This window comes from Schistocerca piceifrons, chromosome 2, assembly GCF_021461385.2.
Source record: "Schistocerca piceifrons isolate TAMUIC-IGC-003096 chromosome 2, iqSchPice1.1, whole genome shotgun sequence".
Taxonomy (NCBI): domain Eukaryota; kingdom Metazoa; phylum Arthropoda; class Insecta; order Orthoptera; family Acrididae; genus Schistocerca; species Schistocerca piceifrons.
The window spans coordinates 754319163-754333749 of record NC_060139.1 but is presented as its reverse complement, the minus strand read 5'-3'; the positions used below and the strand labels follow the sequence as shown (position 1 = coordinate 754333749).

Genomic DNA, 14587 nt, shown 5'->3' with positions numbered 1-14587 from the left:
CCGTTTCCTCCTTACCGCCTTGTACGGCGCTTCTATGCCATACATGTTCCCAGCGCTCTCACTATGACTTAATGTCATTATGACGCCCACCTGACTACATCTAGCCGCTCGTACGGTGTCTAATCTGAGATGGTTGACGAGGAGAGGCTCCTCGTGAGTATGGGTGTTTCCATCTCTACATACATTCAATCGAAGCCAAATTCACCTGCACGCTTGTCAATAAGAGCGGAGACGTGGCAGGAATCCTACAATGTTATTCTGAATAAGGTCGAAATGGGATGTCTTGGTCACTGACTTTCGGTCATCCGTTATGGAACGTCTGCTGAAAACCTAAGCCGAGAGACTGGTTGTGATAAATGGCTCTAGGTGGTTATGAAAAATGGAAGTAAGGAGAAGGTTAAAACTCGGTGCCAGTGTGTATATTACCTCCCTCCAATGGTATCAAGGGGTTCATCGAGTTTAATGTACTCATTCGACTGTCAGGTCACCATCAGTTTGACGCACAGTCTAAAAAACTGAGGCAACATTTCGCTGGAGGCTCAGATGGCCACACGATGCAGATCGTCTGCGATGTTTCATCTGTATGCCCAATGCGCCACTTGGAAGACTGTAAGGAGAGGTACGTTGCTAGCAGAATCTCTTCGGCCGTTAACGTCGGCTTTCATATCTCCTTAAAGTATTTGCCCATTTGTCGTCAAGATAATTGTTGCAGTCCCACACAGCAAGGCTAAATTCTTGGCAGTAAATACAATCCTGGACCGGTTCTCGGGTGGCTGGCAGACACAAGGTCTATTCAGAGCACGGAAGAGGGCCACTCGCGCAACCTAATGAATAGCGTATGGACGACGCAACCTGCCCCATAAGCTCCATGATAAGTCCCAGAAGACCGTACGATGCTGACCGACCACCGTGTCATCCTCTGGCGGTGTGGTGTCGTTTGTAGTCAGCACAGCTCTCTCCCAGCCGTTGTCACCTTTCTGAACCTTGGATCCGGTATTCCACGTACAAGTAGTTTCTCAACTGAGCTCACTAAACTGTGTGCACATCGTTTTAGTTACTCCACCAGCGCAAAATCCGAGGCTGTAGCGGGAATTGAACCCACGTTACCCACACTGTAGTCAGGCACGTTGAACACTCACATCACGACATACATATTTAAATCATCAGTATTCGAGCCTACCACATTTGACAGCACACTAGCGCTATGCACGGTGCAGAGCGTCCGGGAAATCTCCGTACCGCACTTGAGTTTATTTTACTGAAAGACACGTGAAGTGAAACTCTTCTTTTGACGTCCTGCAAACATGGTTAATTACTCGGCTCGAAGAGAAGGTTGCTATTCAGGCCTGTGAGTTCCTTAATGAACAATTTTGAGGTCGCTGGACTGGGCATTGTTCTGCAACATCTCCAGCCTTACCGGAATGGCCAGTACGAAATCCAGACCCTACCCTGACAGACAAATCATTTCGGGCAATAATCAGGTTCCATGTAGTTCATCGCCGGTAGAAGGCTAATGATGAGTTTCGCAAAATTGTGAAGGAAACCTTTCGAAGCGAAAAGTCTTCAGATGTCCCGCAAGAGTTCAAGGAGGACATGGAGACGCCTAGATCTCTGTGTAATGCGCGATGATTCACATACAGATTCCCTGGAGACATAGCTTTTATATGTAAGTACTCCAATAGGCGTACGACCTAATCAAAAGGATCCGGACAGCCCTATATGATGCGGAATTGACCACTAGCTGTCACGAGCGGCGGACCCGCCAATATAAAAGGAGGCAAGGAATATTGGGTTGTCAGTAGAAAAGCAGCATCTGCTTAACGGATCAATGAGAAGAGTTCAGTGACTTCCAACGTGGGCTATATTGATGACACCTGAGTAAAAGATCCACCAGGCACATTTCAACCCTTCTAAAGCTGCACAAGCCACCTATTGGTAACGTGATTGTGAAGTGGAAACGCGAAGGTCAACTACAGCCAACCAAGAGTAGACAGACCTCACGTACTTACGGACAGAGACCGTCGAACAACGTGGAGGGTGGTTGGAAAAAATCACATGAAATCAATGGAAGGAACCATTCGTGAGTTTCAAAGTGCTGACAACAGTCCAGCTAGCACAATGACTGTGCACAGAAGTTAGAAAGGATGGGGTACAATGGTCGAGCAGCTCTTCATAAGCCGCGCATTTCCGTACTCAATGCTAATTGGTTGGTTGGTTGATTTGGGGGAAGGGACCAAACAGCGAGGTCATCGGTCCCATGGTGTAAAGACTTAACGCCACTGGACAGTGGGCGACTGGAGTGATGAATCATGCTATACCCTTGGCAGTCCGTGGAAGGGTTCGCATTCGGCAAATGCCTGGAGAATATTTCCTGCCATCATGTGAAATACCAGCAGTGAAGTACGGAGGAAGTGGTGTTACGGTATTGGGGTGTTTTTCGTGTTTAGTGTGTCGTCCCCTTACTGTGCCTAAGCAAACGCTACTTGTGGAAGAATTTGAAGACATTTTACAGAAGTTTGTAGTACTGTGCACTGTGCAGTAACAGTCGAACTTCTGAGGTCATCAGTCCCCTAGAACTTAGATCTACTTAAATCTAACTAACCTAAGGACATCACACACATCCATGCCCGAGGCATGATTCGAACCTGCGACCGTAGCGGTCGCGCAGTTCCAGACTGTAGCGCCTAGAACCACTCGGCCACCCCGGCCGGCGGGGCTGATGACCTCAGATGTTAAGTTGTATAGTGCTCAGAGCCATTTGAACTGACTAGTATTATGCGGTTGACATACTAAAATGAAAGCTACAGTTGTGGAGAGTGGCATACTCACATAATCATGAGAACGTAAAACATGTAACGGTTGGGCTAGTCAGTCGTGGGGGATCACACCACGCCAAACAAATTCGTGGGACTGGAACAAAAACGTTAACTTTGGGGAGAGTTCCAAACAGAAATGAACTCAATAATACTGTAAACAAATAAGCAGATGAACTCACACGTAGGACCAGCAGCCACAGCAGCTGCCCGGGCAGCGCGATACGGAAGTGATTCGTGCAGACGGCCAAGAAGCCAGCTGACCGCGGCCGGGGAACCCTTCCCAAAGTTAGCGTTTTTATTCCAGATCTACGCGTTTGTTTGACGTTGGTGTGATCCCCCATGACTGACTGGCCCGACCGCCACAAGTTTATGTTTTCATAGTTATGTGAGCGCTACACTTTCCTCAGCTCTAATTCTCATTTTCAGTATGTCAACCACATAGTACTTGTACGTTAGTAGTCCCTTCTCTTGTTCGCAGTTTAGTGGCACCTGAAGATGTAACTTTAGTCTTCGAAACTGGTCGTGGAATAAATTAAGTAAATTACTGGCAACTGAAGCGGATTTTTATTCTACAAATATGTTCCTCAGTTGCTTATGTTCGCCTGATCAAATATTTTGTGAAAATCTTTGAAATGAGAGTGAATGTCGACTTCGTTCCACACCGCAGTGTCCAGCATCATTACCTTTTCTAGTTCGGCTCTTCAGACACCTCATTCAAAGTGTCCTCAACAGAGTTCGAGCCACCATAAAGGCGATGAGTGGACACACCCCTTATTAATGTCCGGATACTTTTGATCAGATAGTGTCGCAGATGCAATCCTCGGCTAGGGAGACAGGTAGCGCGTTGTGAGGAAGCGCGCCGCGGGCTCACCTGGCGGCGGGCAGCAGACGCACTCCAGCAGCTCCATGGCCCGCACTGCCGCTCCGCCCGCCCGCCTCGTCACAGCAGGCTAATTTAGAGCGCCAAAACAAAGCCCTGTCCAAGAATTTGCTATTTCAAATGCGTTCCCGGACCAATTTAGCGACAGCCTAATGGGTTCGCACCTGAGCGTTAACGACGCGCTCGAAGAACCTCTTCTGCTCGGCAGCCTCTCTGCAGCCACGGCTGCAGTTCGCAAAGCCTCGTGGCGGCTTATAATTCTCTGTCATTTTATTTCTGGCAATACTACACTACTGGCCATTAAAATTGCTACACCAAGAAGATGACGTGCTACAGACAGGAAATTTAACCGACACGAAGATGATGCTGTGATATGCAAATGATTAGCTTTTCAGAGCATTCACTCAAGGTTGGCGCCGGTGACGACATCTACAGCGTGCTGACATGAGGAAAGTTTCCAACCGATTTCTCATACACAAACAGCAGTTGACCGGCGTTGCCTGGTGAAACGTTGTTGTGATGCCTCCTGTAGGGAGGAGAAATGCGTACCATCACGTTTCCGACTTTGATAAAGGTCGGATTGTAGCCTATCGCGATTGCGGTTCATCGTATCGCGACATTGCTGCTCGCGTTGGTCGAGATCCAATGACTGTTAGCAGAATATGGAATCGGTGGGCTCAGGAGGGTAATACGAAACGCCGTGCTGGATTCCAACGGCCTCGTATCACTAGCAGTCGAGATGACAGGCATCTTATCCGCATGGCTGTAGCGGATCGTGCAGCCACGTCTCGATCCCTGAGTCAACAGATGGGAACGTTTGCAAGACAACAATCATCTGCACGAACAGTTCGACGACGTTTGCAGCAGCATGGACTATCTGCTCGGAGACCACGGCTGCGGTTTCCCTTGACGCTGGATCACAGACAGGTGCGCCTGCGATGGTGTACTCAACGACGAACCTGGGTGCACGAATGGCAAAACGTCATTTTTTCGGATGAATCCAGGTTCTGTGTACAGCATCACGATTGTCGCATCCGTGTTTGGCGACATGGCGGTGAACGCACATTGGAAGCGTGTATTCGTCATAGCCATACTGGCGTATCAGCCGGCGTGATGGTATGGGGTGTCATTGGTTACACGTCTCGGTCACTTCTTGTTCGCATTGACGGCACTTTGAACAGTGGACGTTAATTTTCAGATGTGTTACGACCCGTGGCTCTACCCTTCATTCGATCCCTGCAAAACTCTACATTTCAGCAGGATAACGCACGACCGCATGTTGCAGGTCCTGTACGGGCCTTTCTGGATACAGAAAATGTTCGACTGCTGCCCTGGCCAGCACATTCTCCAGATCTCTCACCAATTGAAAACGTCTGGTCAATGGAGGCCGAGCAACTGGCAGGTCACAATACGCCAGTCACTACTCTTGATGAACTGTGGTATGGTGTTGAAGCTGCATGGGCAGCTGTACCTGTACACGCCATCCAAGCTCTGTTTGACTATATGCCCAGGCGTATCAAGGCCGTTATTACGGCCAGAGTTGGTTGTTCTGGGTACCGATTTCTCAGGACCTATGCACCCAAATGGCGTGAAAATGTAATCACATGTCAGTTCTAGTATAATATATTTGTCCAATGAATACCCGTTTATCATCTGCGTTTCTTCTTGGTGTAGCAATTTTAATGGCCACTAGTGTACTCATTTTTAAGGACAAGTCGATCGTAATCTAAAACTGAAGCTCGCTTTCATAATTAAGGAAGCCTTCCGTCTATATTCGATCTACATTACGTAACAAGTCGAACAACCGAGGCTACGACGACACTGCAGGCGATCAATCAGAATGGTCTGTTAGTTCTGTACTAATGCATGCTCTCCGTATAATCGTCGATTTTGCGACGAATTATCCTCACTCACCTTCTTGTCCGTCATAATTGGCTAGTATCCCTACTCTCTTGAGTGAAAATATGACAAATGGTAAATTAACTGAGAAATCTGATTCACAAACAAAACTGGAGACTTCTGGCTTGATTACGACGTGATCAGAAATAGGGATCAGCAGACAGAACGAATCTGCCGATAACTTTAATTTATACTGTTTTATTTTCATAATTGACATGCAGAATACTCACACTGTCGCTCCTTACATAATAAAAAAAAAGTTGTCGCAAATCCCGAAGATGAGAACTTAAAACAGTGTCCGAAAAGTTTGTACATAATTTTAATATCTGGTGCGTTCTAGAGCCCACAAGAATTTCGTGAAAATTTGCTAGCTGCTAAATCCTACGAAAGTAAATGGATAGCCCCACTGTTTGATACAATACCTAGCGAGGTGGCGCAGTACTTAAGGCATTGGTATCCTATACGGCAGGACCAGAGGTCAAATCCCCAGCCAGCTAACTAAGCATACGTTTTCCAAGATTTATTTGAAACCAATTTTACATTAAAAGTGCGAATATGACATCCACACCATAACTTCATAAACAGAACCATCGCTATATATGACCTTAGCAGTAATCGAAGTGCTATGGACACTAAGTGTCGCAAATATTAATCGCCAATCTCCATGTCTGGTTTAAGGCTCAAGCAAAACAAGCGGCCGTCTGGGACGCCTAGCTGGCAGGAGTGCCAGAGGAGTTCAGATGCAAAATTTCTATACAGCGTCTATCATAAACATTAGCGAAAACCAGCATGGGTAAAAGTGTACGGTAATAATTGTAGAAAGCCGGCCGGAGTGGCCGAGCGGTTCTAGGCGCTACAGTCTGGAACCGCGCGACCGCTACGGTCGCAGGTTCGAATCCTGCCTCGGGCATGGATGTGTGTGATGTCCTTACGTTAGTTAGGTTTAAGTAGTTCTAAGTTCTAGGGGACTGATGACCTCAGCAGTTAAGTCCCATAGTGCTCAGAGCCATTTGAACCATTTGAATTGTAGAAAGAAAAATGTTACAGGTAACATGGGACCGCAACCGAAGTCAGAATGTGTGGTTGCAAGCTGCTACCGACCTCAGTATGAAATATTGTCTTAGTTAGTGCGAATGTATTTGAAATTTAAACTTTTCGATTAAGTACCTACGTAATTGGGTTCAAATTTCAGACAAGACCTACCTTAACAAGAAATGCAGTACCACTTCAGTACTTCACGTGTCACACTTTACCATACATTCGTGGCTGTTCGAGGTGGTTTTCCTTCACATTTGGAGGCAATAGCGCAGTCGCCTCTGCAGTGAGTTGCAGATTCTTTAAAAAAAAACCTGCATCACGTCGTAAATCTAACAAAACTATAAAATTCGCTGCTCTAGTGCTACAACCATATTAATGGTAGTGCTGTACACTTGACTTCTGAGACGACTGTAGACGAAAAGATGAAAGGATTGAGGTCAGGCGGTCTTAGAGATCAAGGTACAGTCTGTGCCCTATCTGTCCATTTTCGACCATGTTGGTTCGTTAAACACCATAGCAGTAGCAAAATATGCCTGTGCCCCATCACGCATGTAATGCGAGGGGGGGGGGGGGGGAGGACAAAAATATGGACACACCAAACCACGACACATTACCATGCCAACACGGTGCAGGAAAAGTGTTGGCATTCAAAACATATTCCTGCCGTCTCAGAATGGATAAATACAGGTACTGTATGGTTTTCAAGAGAATCTTATCCATCTACATACATACTCCGCAATCCACCATACGGTGTGTGGCGGAGGGCACCTCGTACCACAACTAGCATCTTCTCTCCCTGTTCCACTCCCAAACAGAACGAGGGACAAATGACTGCCTATATGCCTCTGTACGAGCCCTAATGTCTCTTATCACATCTTTGTGGTCCTTCCGCGAAATATAAGTTGGCGGCAGTAAAATTGTACTCCTGTCAGCCTCAGTAGCAATTCACGAAAAGAATGCCTCCTTTCCTCTAGAGACTCCCACCCGAGCTCCTGAAGTATTTCTGTAACACACGCGTTATGATCAAACCTACCAGTAACAAATCTAGCAGCCCGCCTCTGAATTGCTTCTATGTCTTCCCTCAATCCGACCTGATAGGGATCTCAAACGCTAGAGCAGTACTCAAGAATAGGTCGTATTAGTGTTTTATAAGCGGTCTCCTTTACAGATGAACCACATCTTCCCAAAATTCTACCAATGAACCGAAGACGACTGTCCGCCTTCCCCACAACTGCCATTACATGCTTGTCCCACTTCATATCGCTCTGCAACGTTACGCCCAAATACTTAATCGACGTGACTGTGTCAAGCGCCACACTACTAATGGTGTATTCTGACATTACAGGATTCTTTTTCCTATTCCTCTTCATTAATTTACATTTATATATATATTTAGAGTTAGCTTCCATTCTTTACACCAATCACAAATCCTGTCCAAGTCATCTTGTATCCTCCTACAGTCACTCAACGACGATACCTTCCTGTACCCCGCAGCATCATCAGCGAACAGCCGCACATTGCTATCCACCCTATTCAAAAGATCATTTATGTAGACAGAAAACAACAGCGGACCTACCACACTTCGCAGGGGCACTCCAGATGATACCATTCTTCCTGCAAAATAGTGGCAAGTCCAGATGACTATGATGGACGTAGATAGCGACCAAGCACCCTTCTCTCCAAAGTCGACCACAAACGATCTATAATACTGAGATCTATAGTGACTGTGGTGGCAAGGAGAGGTGCAACATTTCATCCTCGTGCTCACAAAAACAGACCTAGGTGATGGGAGCTGTGTAAACAGGGGCCCTGTCGTCTTAGAAGATGGCATCACCAATGAAACGCTGTATCGTGGAATGGACCTGAACAGCCAAAGTCGTTATTCTTGGCAGTAATCTGAACTTGCAGAGTAATCATGGGGCCCATGGAATTCTACGATATGGCTGGCCAAATCATCACCGACTCCCCCCCCCCCCCTCCCCTCTCTCCGCCACGTTTCAGTCGGCCAGGAGTTGGAAAAAGCGTGAAACAAGACTCATCCGGCCAAATGAATTCTTTCATTGCTCCACAGTCCAAGTTTTACGGCTTGGGCGTCACATTTTCCTGTTCTGGTCGCTTGTCTCACTGATCAGTGCTTTTGGAATTCCAGGTCGCCCTAACATTCCCTACAACGACTTTTGCAGCTGTCGCCATTTTTATTCGCAATCATATTCAATGACCGTCCGTCACGATCACTCACCTCACACTTTCGTCCGCGTTGTGACTTAGCGGATGATGTTTTTCCACTTTCCCTGTATGTGGCATAAAACTTCGGTACCTTGGTTACGGAAGCACTCGCCACGTGAGTACCAACAATTAAGCCACGTTCGAATTCACTTAGCTCCGACATAATGCCCGCACATCTACACAGAACACTGTTCTGTCCACGACAGACACTTGAGAGCATTGCGCAAGTGCCACTCATGGTCAAAAACAACAGTGCCACGCGCAGCCTTGGCTACTACCTATAGTTGCGTTCAGGCATGCATTTCTGGCAGTTTTTCCATGTTTTTGTCCAATTCCTGTACATTAGTTAATGTTGCAGAAAGCAGGATACGTCATACGCGAGATCTGAGCCCAGTTAGATAAATACTTAATCCAGAAGTTTGCATTTATAATATTTTCGTGCTATCTAGAACAATATTTCATACTGAAGCTAGTGACGGGTGGTAACCAAACATTCACTACACATTCGCTGAAAACGAACAATGGAGTGAACTGATGTATTCTTTCTAAACAAGAAATCATCGTCTTATTGTTATCGCTTGGTTTTTTGTTAGACAAAAATCATTAATATCGGAGCAACATTTCACAAATGATAACGATCGAGGGGAAGAAAAGCCGTGCCATTGTCTAAATAATCCTCGTTGGTTACGTGTTTAATCGCAGTGCATCACTACGTGGGAAAAAGAAGCAATTTGCTGCCAAAATGTTTCGTGAGAAGAAACCCACTCGCGTGACTAAGAAACAGCTGTGTTGCGTGGGGCCGTCTAAAAACGAACAGTCCTTGCGAAGAATTTTACTTGTTGCGCAGCTGCAGCAGATTCCGTACCGTCACTGTCAGTAGGTTTCAGTCACTGCGGTGGTTTTCGTCATACTCTAAAAACAGCGCGCCATAATCATGTCTCCAAATAAAAGATAAAATTTGGTCGCCCATTCCTTACCAGCACAGGAGTACGTGTTTGATTTGTCATTTCTTGTTTGACTTCGACGAAACGGTACACTCTATCGAACTATTTCCTTTCACTTCCGGACTAAAAACTGCAGCAAGCAATCATAATCCACTACTCTACAAATTTTATAGTATGTAACATAGTGCTGACGCGATTGTAAAAATATTTATGAAGTACGGCGAAGCTCCTTACAGATACACACATGAACAGGTGTCCGGCGTTCGGCGCATTGCTGACATAGCACCGAAGATGCTTTTATACGGTATAATATAACATTCAAACAGATTTTAGTCTATATCTACACCTCGCAAACCAATCTACCGTGTTTTGGAAAGGGTTCATGGTGTATTAGTATCACTTTCTCCTTTTTCCATTTACATTTGCGAATCAATTGCGGGAAGAATGGTTAGCTGTACGCTCCAACTTATACTCTAAACAATCTGACTGCCACACTCTTATGCAAACTACATATTGGTATGTGCTGACAGACTAATGTATTTCATCCTTTCCTGCAGCTGCTGCTATCAAATACCTTCCACTTTCTGTCCTCCACCTCACAGACAATCAGTAAAATAATTGAGTAGGTCGAACAGTGAGTGTTTCGGAAATTCAGAGTCGCATTAAGAACTAACACATGACTTCGTTTCTTGCCTATGCAGTGAAAACGCCGCAGACCGAAAATCTGGTTTGACGCACACTACATCTCCTGTAATGCAGGCAATGTCCATCGAATTCGATAGATATCGGGACCGTAACAGTCTCTCAGCACTTTTACGAACAGTATTTTGACTTCGGTGTTTTCGGAAGAGATGAACCAGGCATGGCAAGAATGTAGTGTACATTCCTGTTTATTCGGAAGCAATTTGCTTGAAAAATTATAATACAGGCACTCACATATAAAAAGAGATTTGTAACTATAACTAGCTACACTTTGGGCTATTGACACCGTACCTAGGGTTTCGTGGTCTAAAGGGAATCTGGTCTAAAATGTCTGGGTTGATAAATGTCGGCAGGTGTTACAGTGGCATTTGGAAAGGACGCACTTTTTGCGATTGCTTCGCGAACTGGTCAGTGAAATCACTTCAGACGTCCACTCTCACAATATTTCCGAGCAAGAAATCACTTCAGACATCAACTCTCACAACATTTCCGAGCAAAGAAGATATTAAATTTTGAAAAGCATCGTACAGAGTTTATGAACTAAGCTGAGACTGGTTTCGGAAATCTTCGCTTTACACAGTCGCGAAAAGTGTATCATCCAAATGTTTGGTTTCAAAGGAGCACTCCTGTCGGTGAGAGAATCGTCACTTGTCAGGCAGGCAGCAGCGACACACGACTCCGACGCCGGCGCCGCGTCCGCAGCTGTGGCTTACCCATGGCCGCGCATACCGCGCTCTCCGCAGACGCTGTCGTGACGCAAGACGGCCGCGAGGGTGTGCTCGGAGCCGTGGCTCGCGGGTACTCGCAGCGACTCCCGCGGACGCACTACGGCCGGCCGTATCGGCAAATGTTTACGTAGCCGGCGACGGTGACGGAGGCGGCGGCGGAGTTGTGACGTCAGCTGATCGATGACGACCTCGCCGGCGCAGGCCCGGCCGGGGGCGCGCGCGACGCCCACGCAGGCCGCCGGGGCCAGACGTGTCTGCGTGCCCAGCGCCGCAATATCGACGCCCGCCGCGCCGCGCCGCGCAACCCCACGGCGTTCATAATACATCGCGCCGCAGGCGGCCGCCGAGCGTAACAGCGAAAGCCGGGCGCAATACAGCGGGCCGCAAACAGAACGTGTTCTTGACTCGGGTGGTTCTTCTCCCACCAACTGCGACTAGTTGTATCTGGGGTGTACTGGAGCTTTGGCTCCGACTACGAAAGATCTGAATACCCGACTGAAATTGCACCACATAATCCGCTCCCGGAAACGATAGTTTTTATATCGAAAGTGTAAGGTTCAACGTTTGAACTCAAAACTTTCACAGTCAAAACGTAAAAATAACAACAACACACAGCCGCGCAGCGCAGGCGACCGAGAGATGTCTGTGTCTACAGTGCTGCTTTGGCCCGCTAAGTGTGGGATCCGTACCAGATCGGGTTGACGGAGGAGATAGAGAAGATCCAAAGAAGAGCGGCGCGTTTCGTCACAGGGTTATTTGGTAACCGTGATAGCGTTACGGAGATGTTTAGCAAACTCAAGTGGCAGACTCTGCAAGAGAGGCGTTGTGCATCGCGGTGTAGCTTGCTCGCCAGGTTTCGAGAGGGTGCGTTTCTGGGTGAGGTATCGAATATATTGCTTCCCCCTATTTATACCTCCCGAGGAGATCACGGATGTAAAATTAGAGAGATTCGAGCGCGCACGGAAGCTTTCAGACAGTCGTTCTTCCCGCGAACCATACGCGACTGGAACAGAAAAAGGAGGTAATGACAGTGGCACGTAAAGTGCCCTCCGCCACACACCGTTGGGTGGCTTGCGGAGTATAAATGTAGATGTAGATGTAAGAACAGCCACAGATCCAGAATTTGATTTTGGGGTGGATCAGAGTTTGTTACTGCATGTAATCCTCCCCCACGCCCCCCTCCCCCAACAAAACCTGCTATCATCCTCACTTTTAACATGCAACAGATGTCTACGACTTTAATAATGTAACAATACAATATACAGGGTGGTGAAAAAGAGTCTGAAAAGCTTGCAAGGGTGTTGCAGGGTAGGTTGTACTGAGAAATAAATAATAATATATAAATAACAGAAATAAAAACATTCGAAACGTTGCGCCGTTTCCGAGTTAATTAGTAATGACGTTAACCAAGCAGTTCGGTGCGCGTGCATATTCAAGCGGCCCGCCAGAGGCGGTGTCGCCAAACGTGTTAGTGCCCCGTCCCATGCATCATTTAAACGAATCTTTTACCGAAATGATGTGAAAGGGGTCAGTTTACAGGATAAGTATACATGATTAGTTTTAACATTAATGAACACATTATCATTTTATTCTTACTCATGTAACTATAATTAAAAACAACTTTTTTTTTACTGTCTACAAGTTTTAAAGTAGAAATTCGTCGATAGAATTAGGTGTTGGCCAGGAGAAATTATTTTCAATGAGGTTTACACCTTGCTTCGCTACCTGCCAGATATTTTTATGTTATTGCACAAATGATCAAAAATTTTATTGCTACATATTGAACTCGTCTCTGAGTCACTAACAGACTTAACAATGGGTAATAAAGATCCTTTTTTTCCTCTAGTGTTGTAGGTATTTGCATCACAATTCTCAAATTGTGATGGTTTATGTACGACAAATTTCATTAACGAAAATATTTGTTGTGACGGCACAGTTAAAATGCCTAGGTTCTTGAAGAGGTTCCTATATGAAGTCCGTAACTGAAGACCACATATTATTCTTACTGCTCGCTTTTATGCGTCCAATACTTCCTTTCTGAGTGACGAGTTACCTCAGATAATTACGCCGTACGACATTACTGAGTGGAAATATGCAAAATACGTCAGGAGGTTAATACGTTTGTTTCCGTGATTAGCAATTATACGAAGAGCAAAAGCAGCTGAACTTAATCGTTCCTTCCAGTTCAAGTTTTCATCAATATGTACGCCCAAAAATTTGGAGCAGTGTGTCCTGCTCATATGTTATATCAGTTGTTGGTATGACTCAGCTTGTTGTAGAGAACTGAAGGTAGTGCGTCTTTTCAATATTTGGGGGAGTCCATTGTCAGAGAATCACTCAAAAATCGTTTCGAAAGTATCATATACTAACTCTTATCTCGCTTTCTCTCTAATGGGATTTGTTATAACACTAGTGTCGTCAGCATCAAGTGCCAGTTTTGCTTGTTGAATGTTAAGTGGAAAGTCATTCTGATATGTAAGAAATAGGAGTAGACCCAAAATTTAACCCTCTGGGTTATGAGAACAACTGACACTGTGTCTGGCGGGCCTCTTGAATCTGCGAGAGCGACGGCGCAACCTATCCAGTTCCTTTACTTAACAATTATTTTTCAGCGCAGCCTACCCTGCAACACCCTTTCAAGCTTTTCAAACTCCTTGTTACCATCAAGTACATTACGTTTAAATACAATAATAATTTGTTTAGATCAATGCAGTACAGAGAAAAGCATTTGTGCAAAAAATTGAAATTCATATGGAATGCATCTCATTTAAAAAGAATAATAATAACAGACTCTGAAAACTTTGACAATGTGATGGCAAAGTGTGCCCTCCTCGTTATCAGCATTTCACTCAGCACTACCACTGTGAGCACGCGTCTGCACACTAGGTCTGTGCGGGTTTGTGTATGGTGGGGAGTGATGTTTTTGGCATGCTTTGTGGCTGTTTCTTCCTATATTTGCAAAAGTCACACTTTTTTACTTTTTCCATAGTTGAGAGGTTTCTCCTTTCTGTCTTGTGTTACGAGCGGTTGTCGGCGCTTCAGTCTGGAACCGCGCGACCGCTACGGTCGCAGGGGAATGATGACCTCAGATTTGAAGTCCCATAGTGCTCGGAGCCATTTATCTGTCTTGTATTAATCAACGTCCTGCTTTTTATCTTCATGAATTCCTTCTCTTTTCGAGGGAAAATGTTTCATGTTACCTCATCAATCTTCGAAAGTGGAAGAAAATACGTGAAGATTGGTATATGTAAAATGCAAATACTTTCAGTTAACTGTTGTTTGGGGGAATGTGAAGTTTCTGACCTCCGTGACTCCCTCCCCCTTCCCCTCTTGTATCCGCGCATTGAAAACGAA

At 45.8% G+C, this 14587-nt stretch overlaps 1 protein-coding gene across 4 annotated transcripts in view; it reads right to left on the bottom strand.

The window, feature by feature from the left end:
- Positions 1-14587, bottom strand: part of LOC124777902 (protein PALS2) — a 354157-nt gene that overhangs the window by 237564 nt on the left and 102006 nt on the right. The window contains exon 1 of one of the 4 annotated variants that reach the window (XM_047253447.1): positions 11219-11339. The exons of the other annotated variants lie outside the window; for them this stretch is intronic. Within the exon in view, the coding sequence (XP_047109403.1) occupies positions 11219-11222 (4 nt within the window). The 5' untranslated portion in view covers positions 11223-11339. Of the gene's footprint in view, positions 1-11218; positions 11340-14587 lie in introns of those variants that run through there. 4 annotated transcript variants of the gene reach the window in all.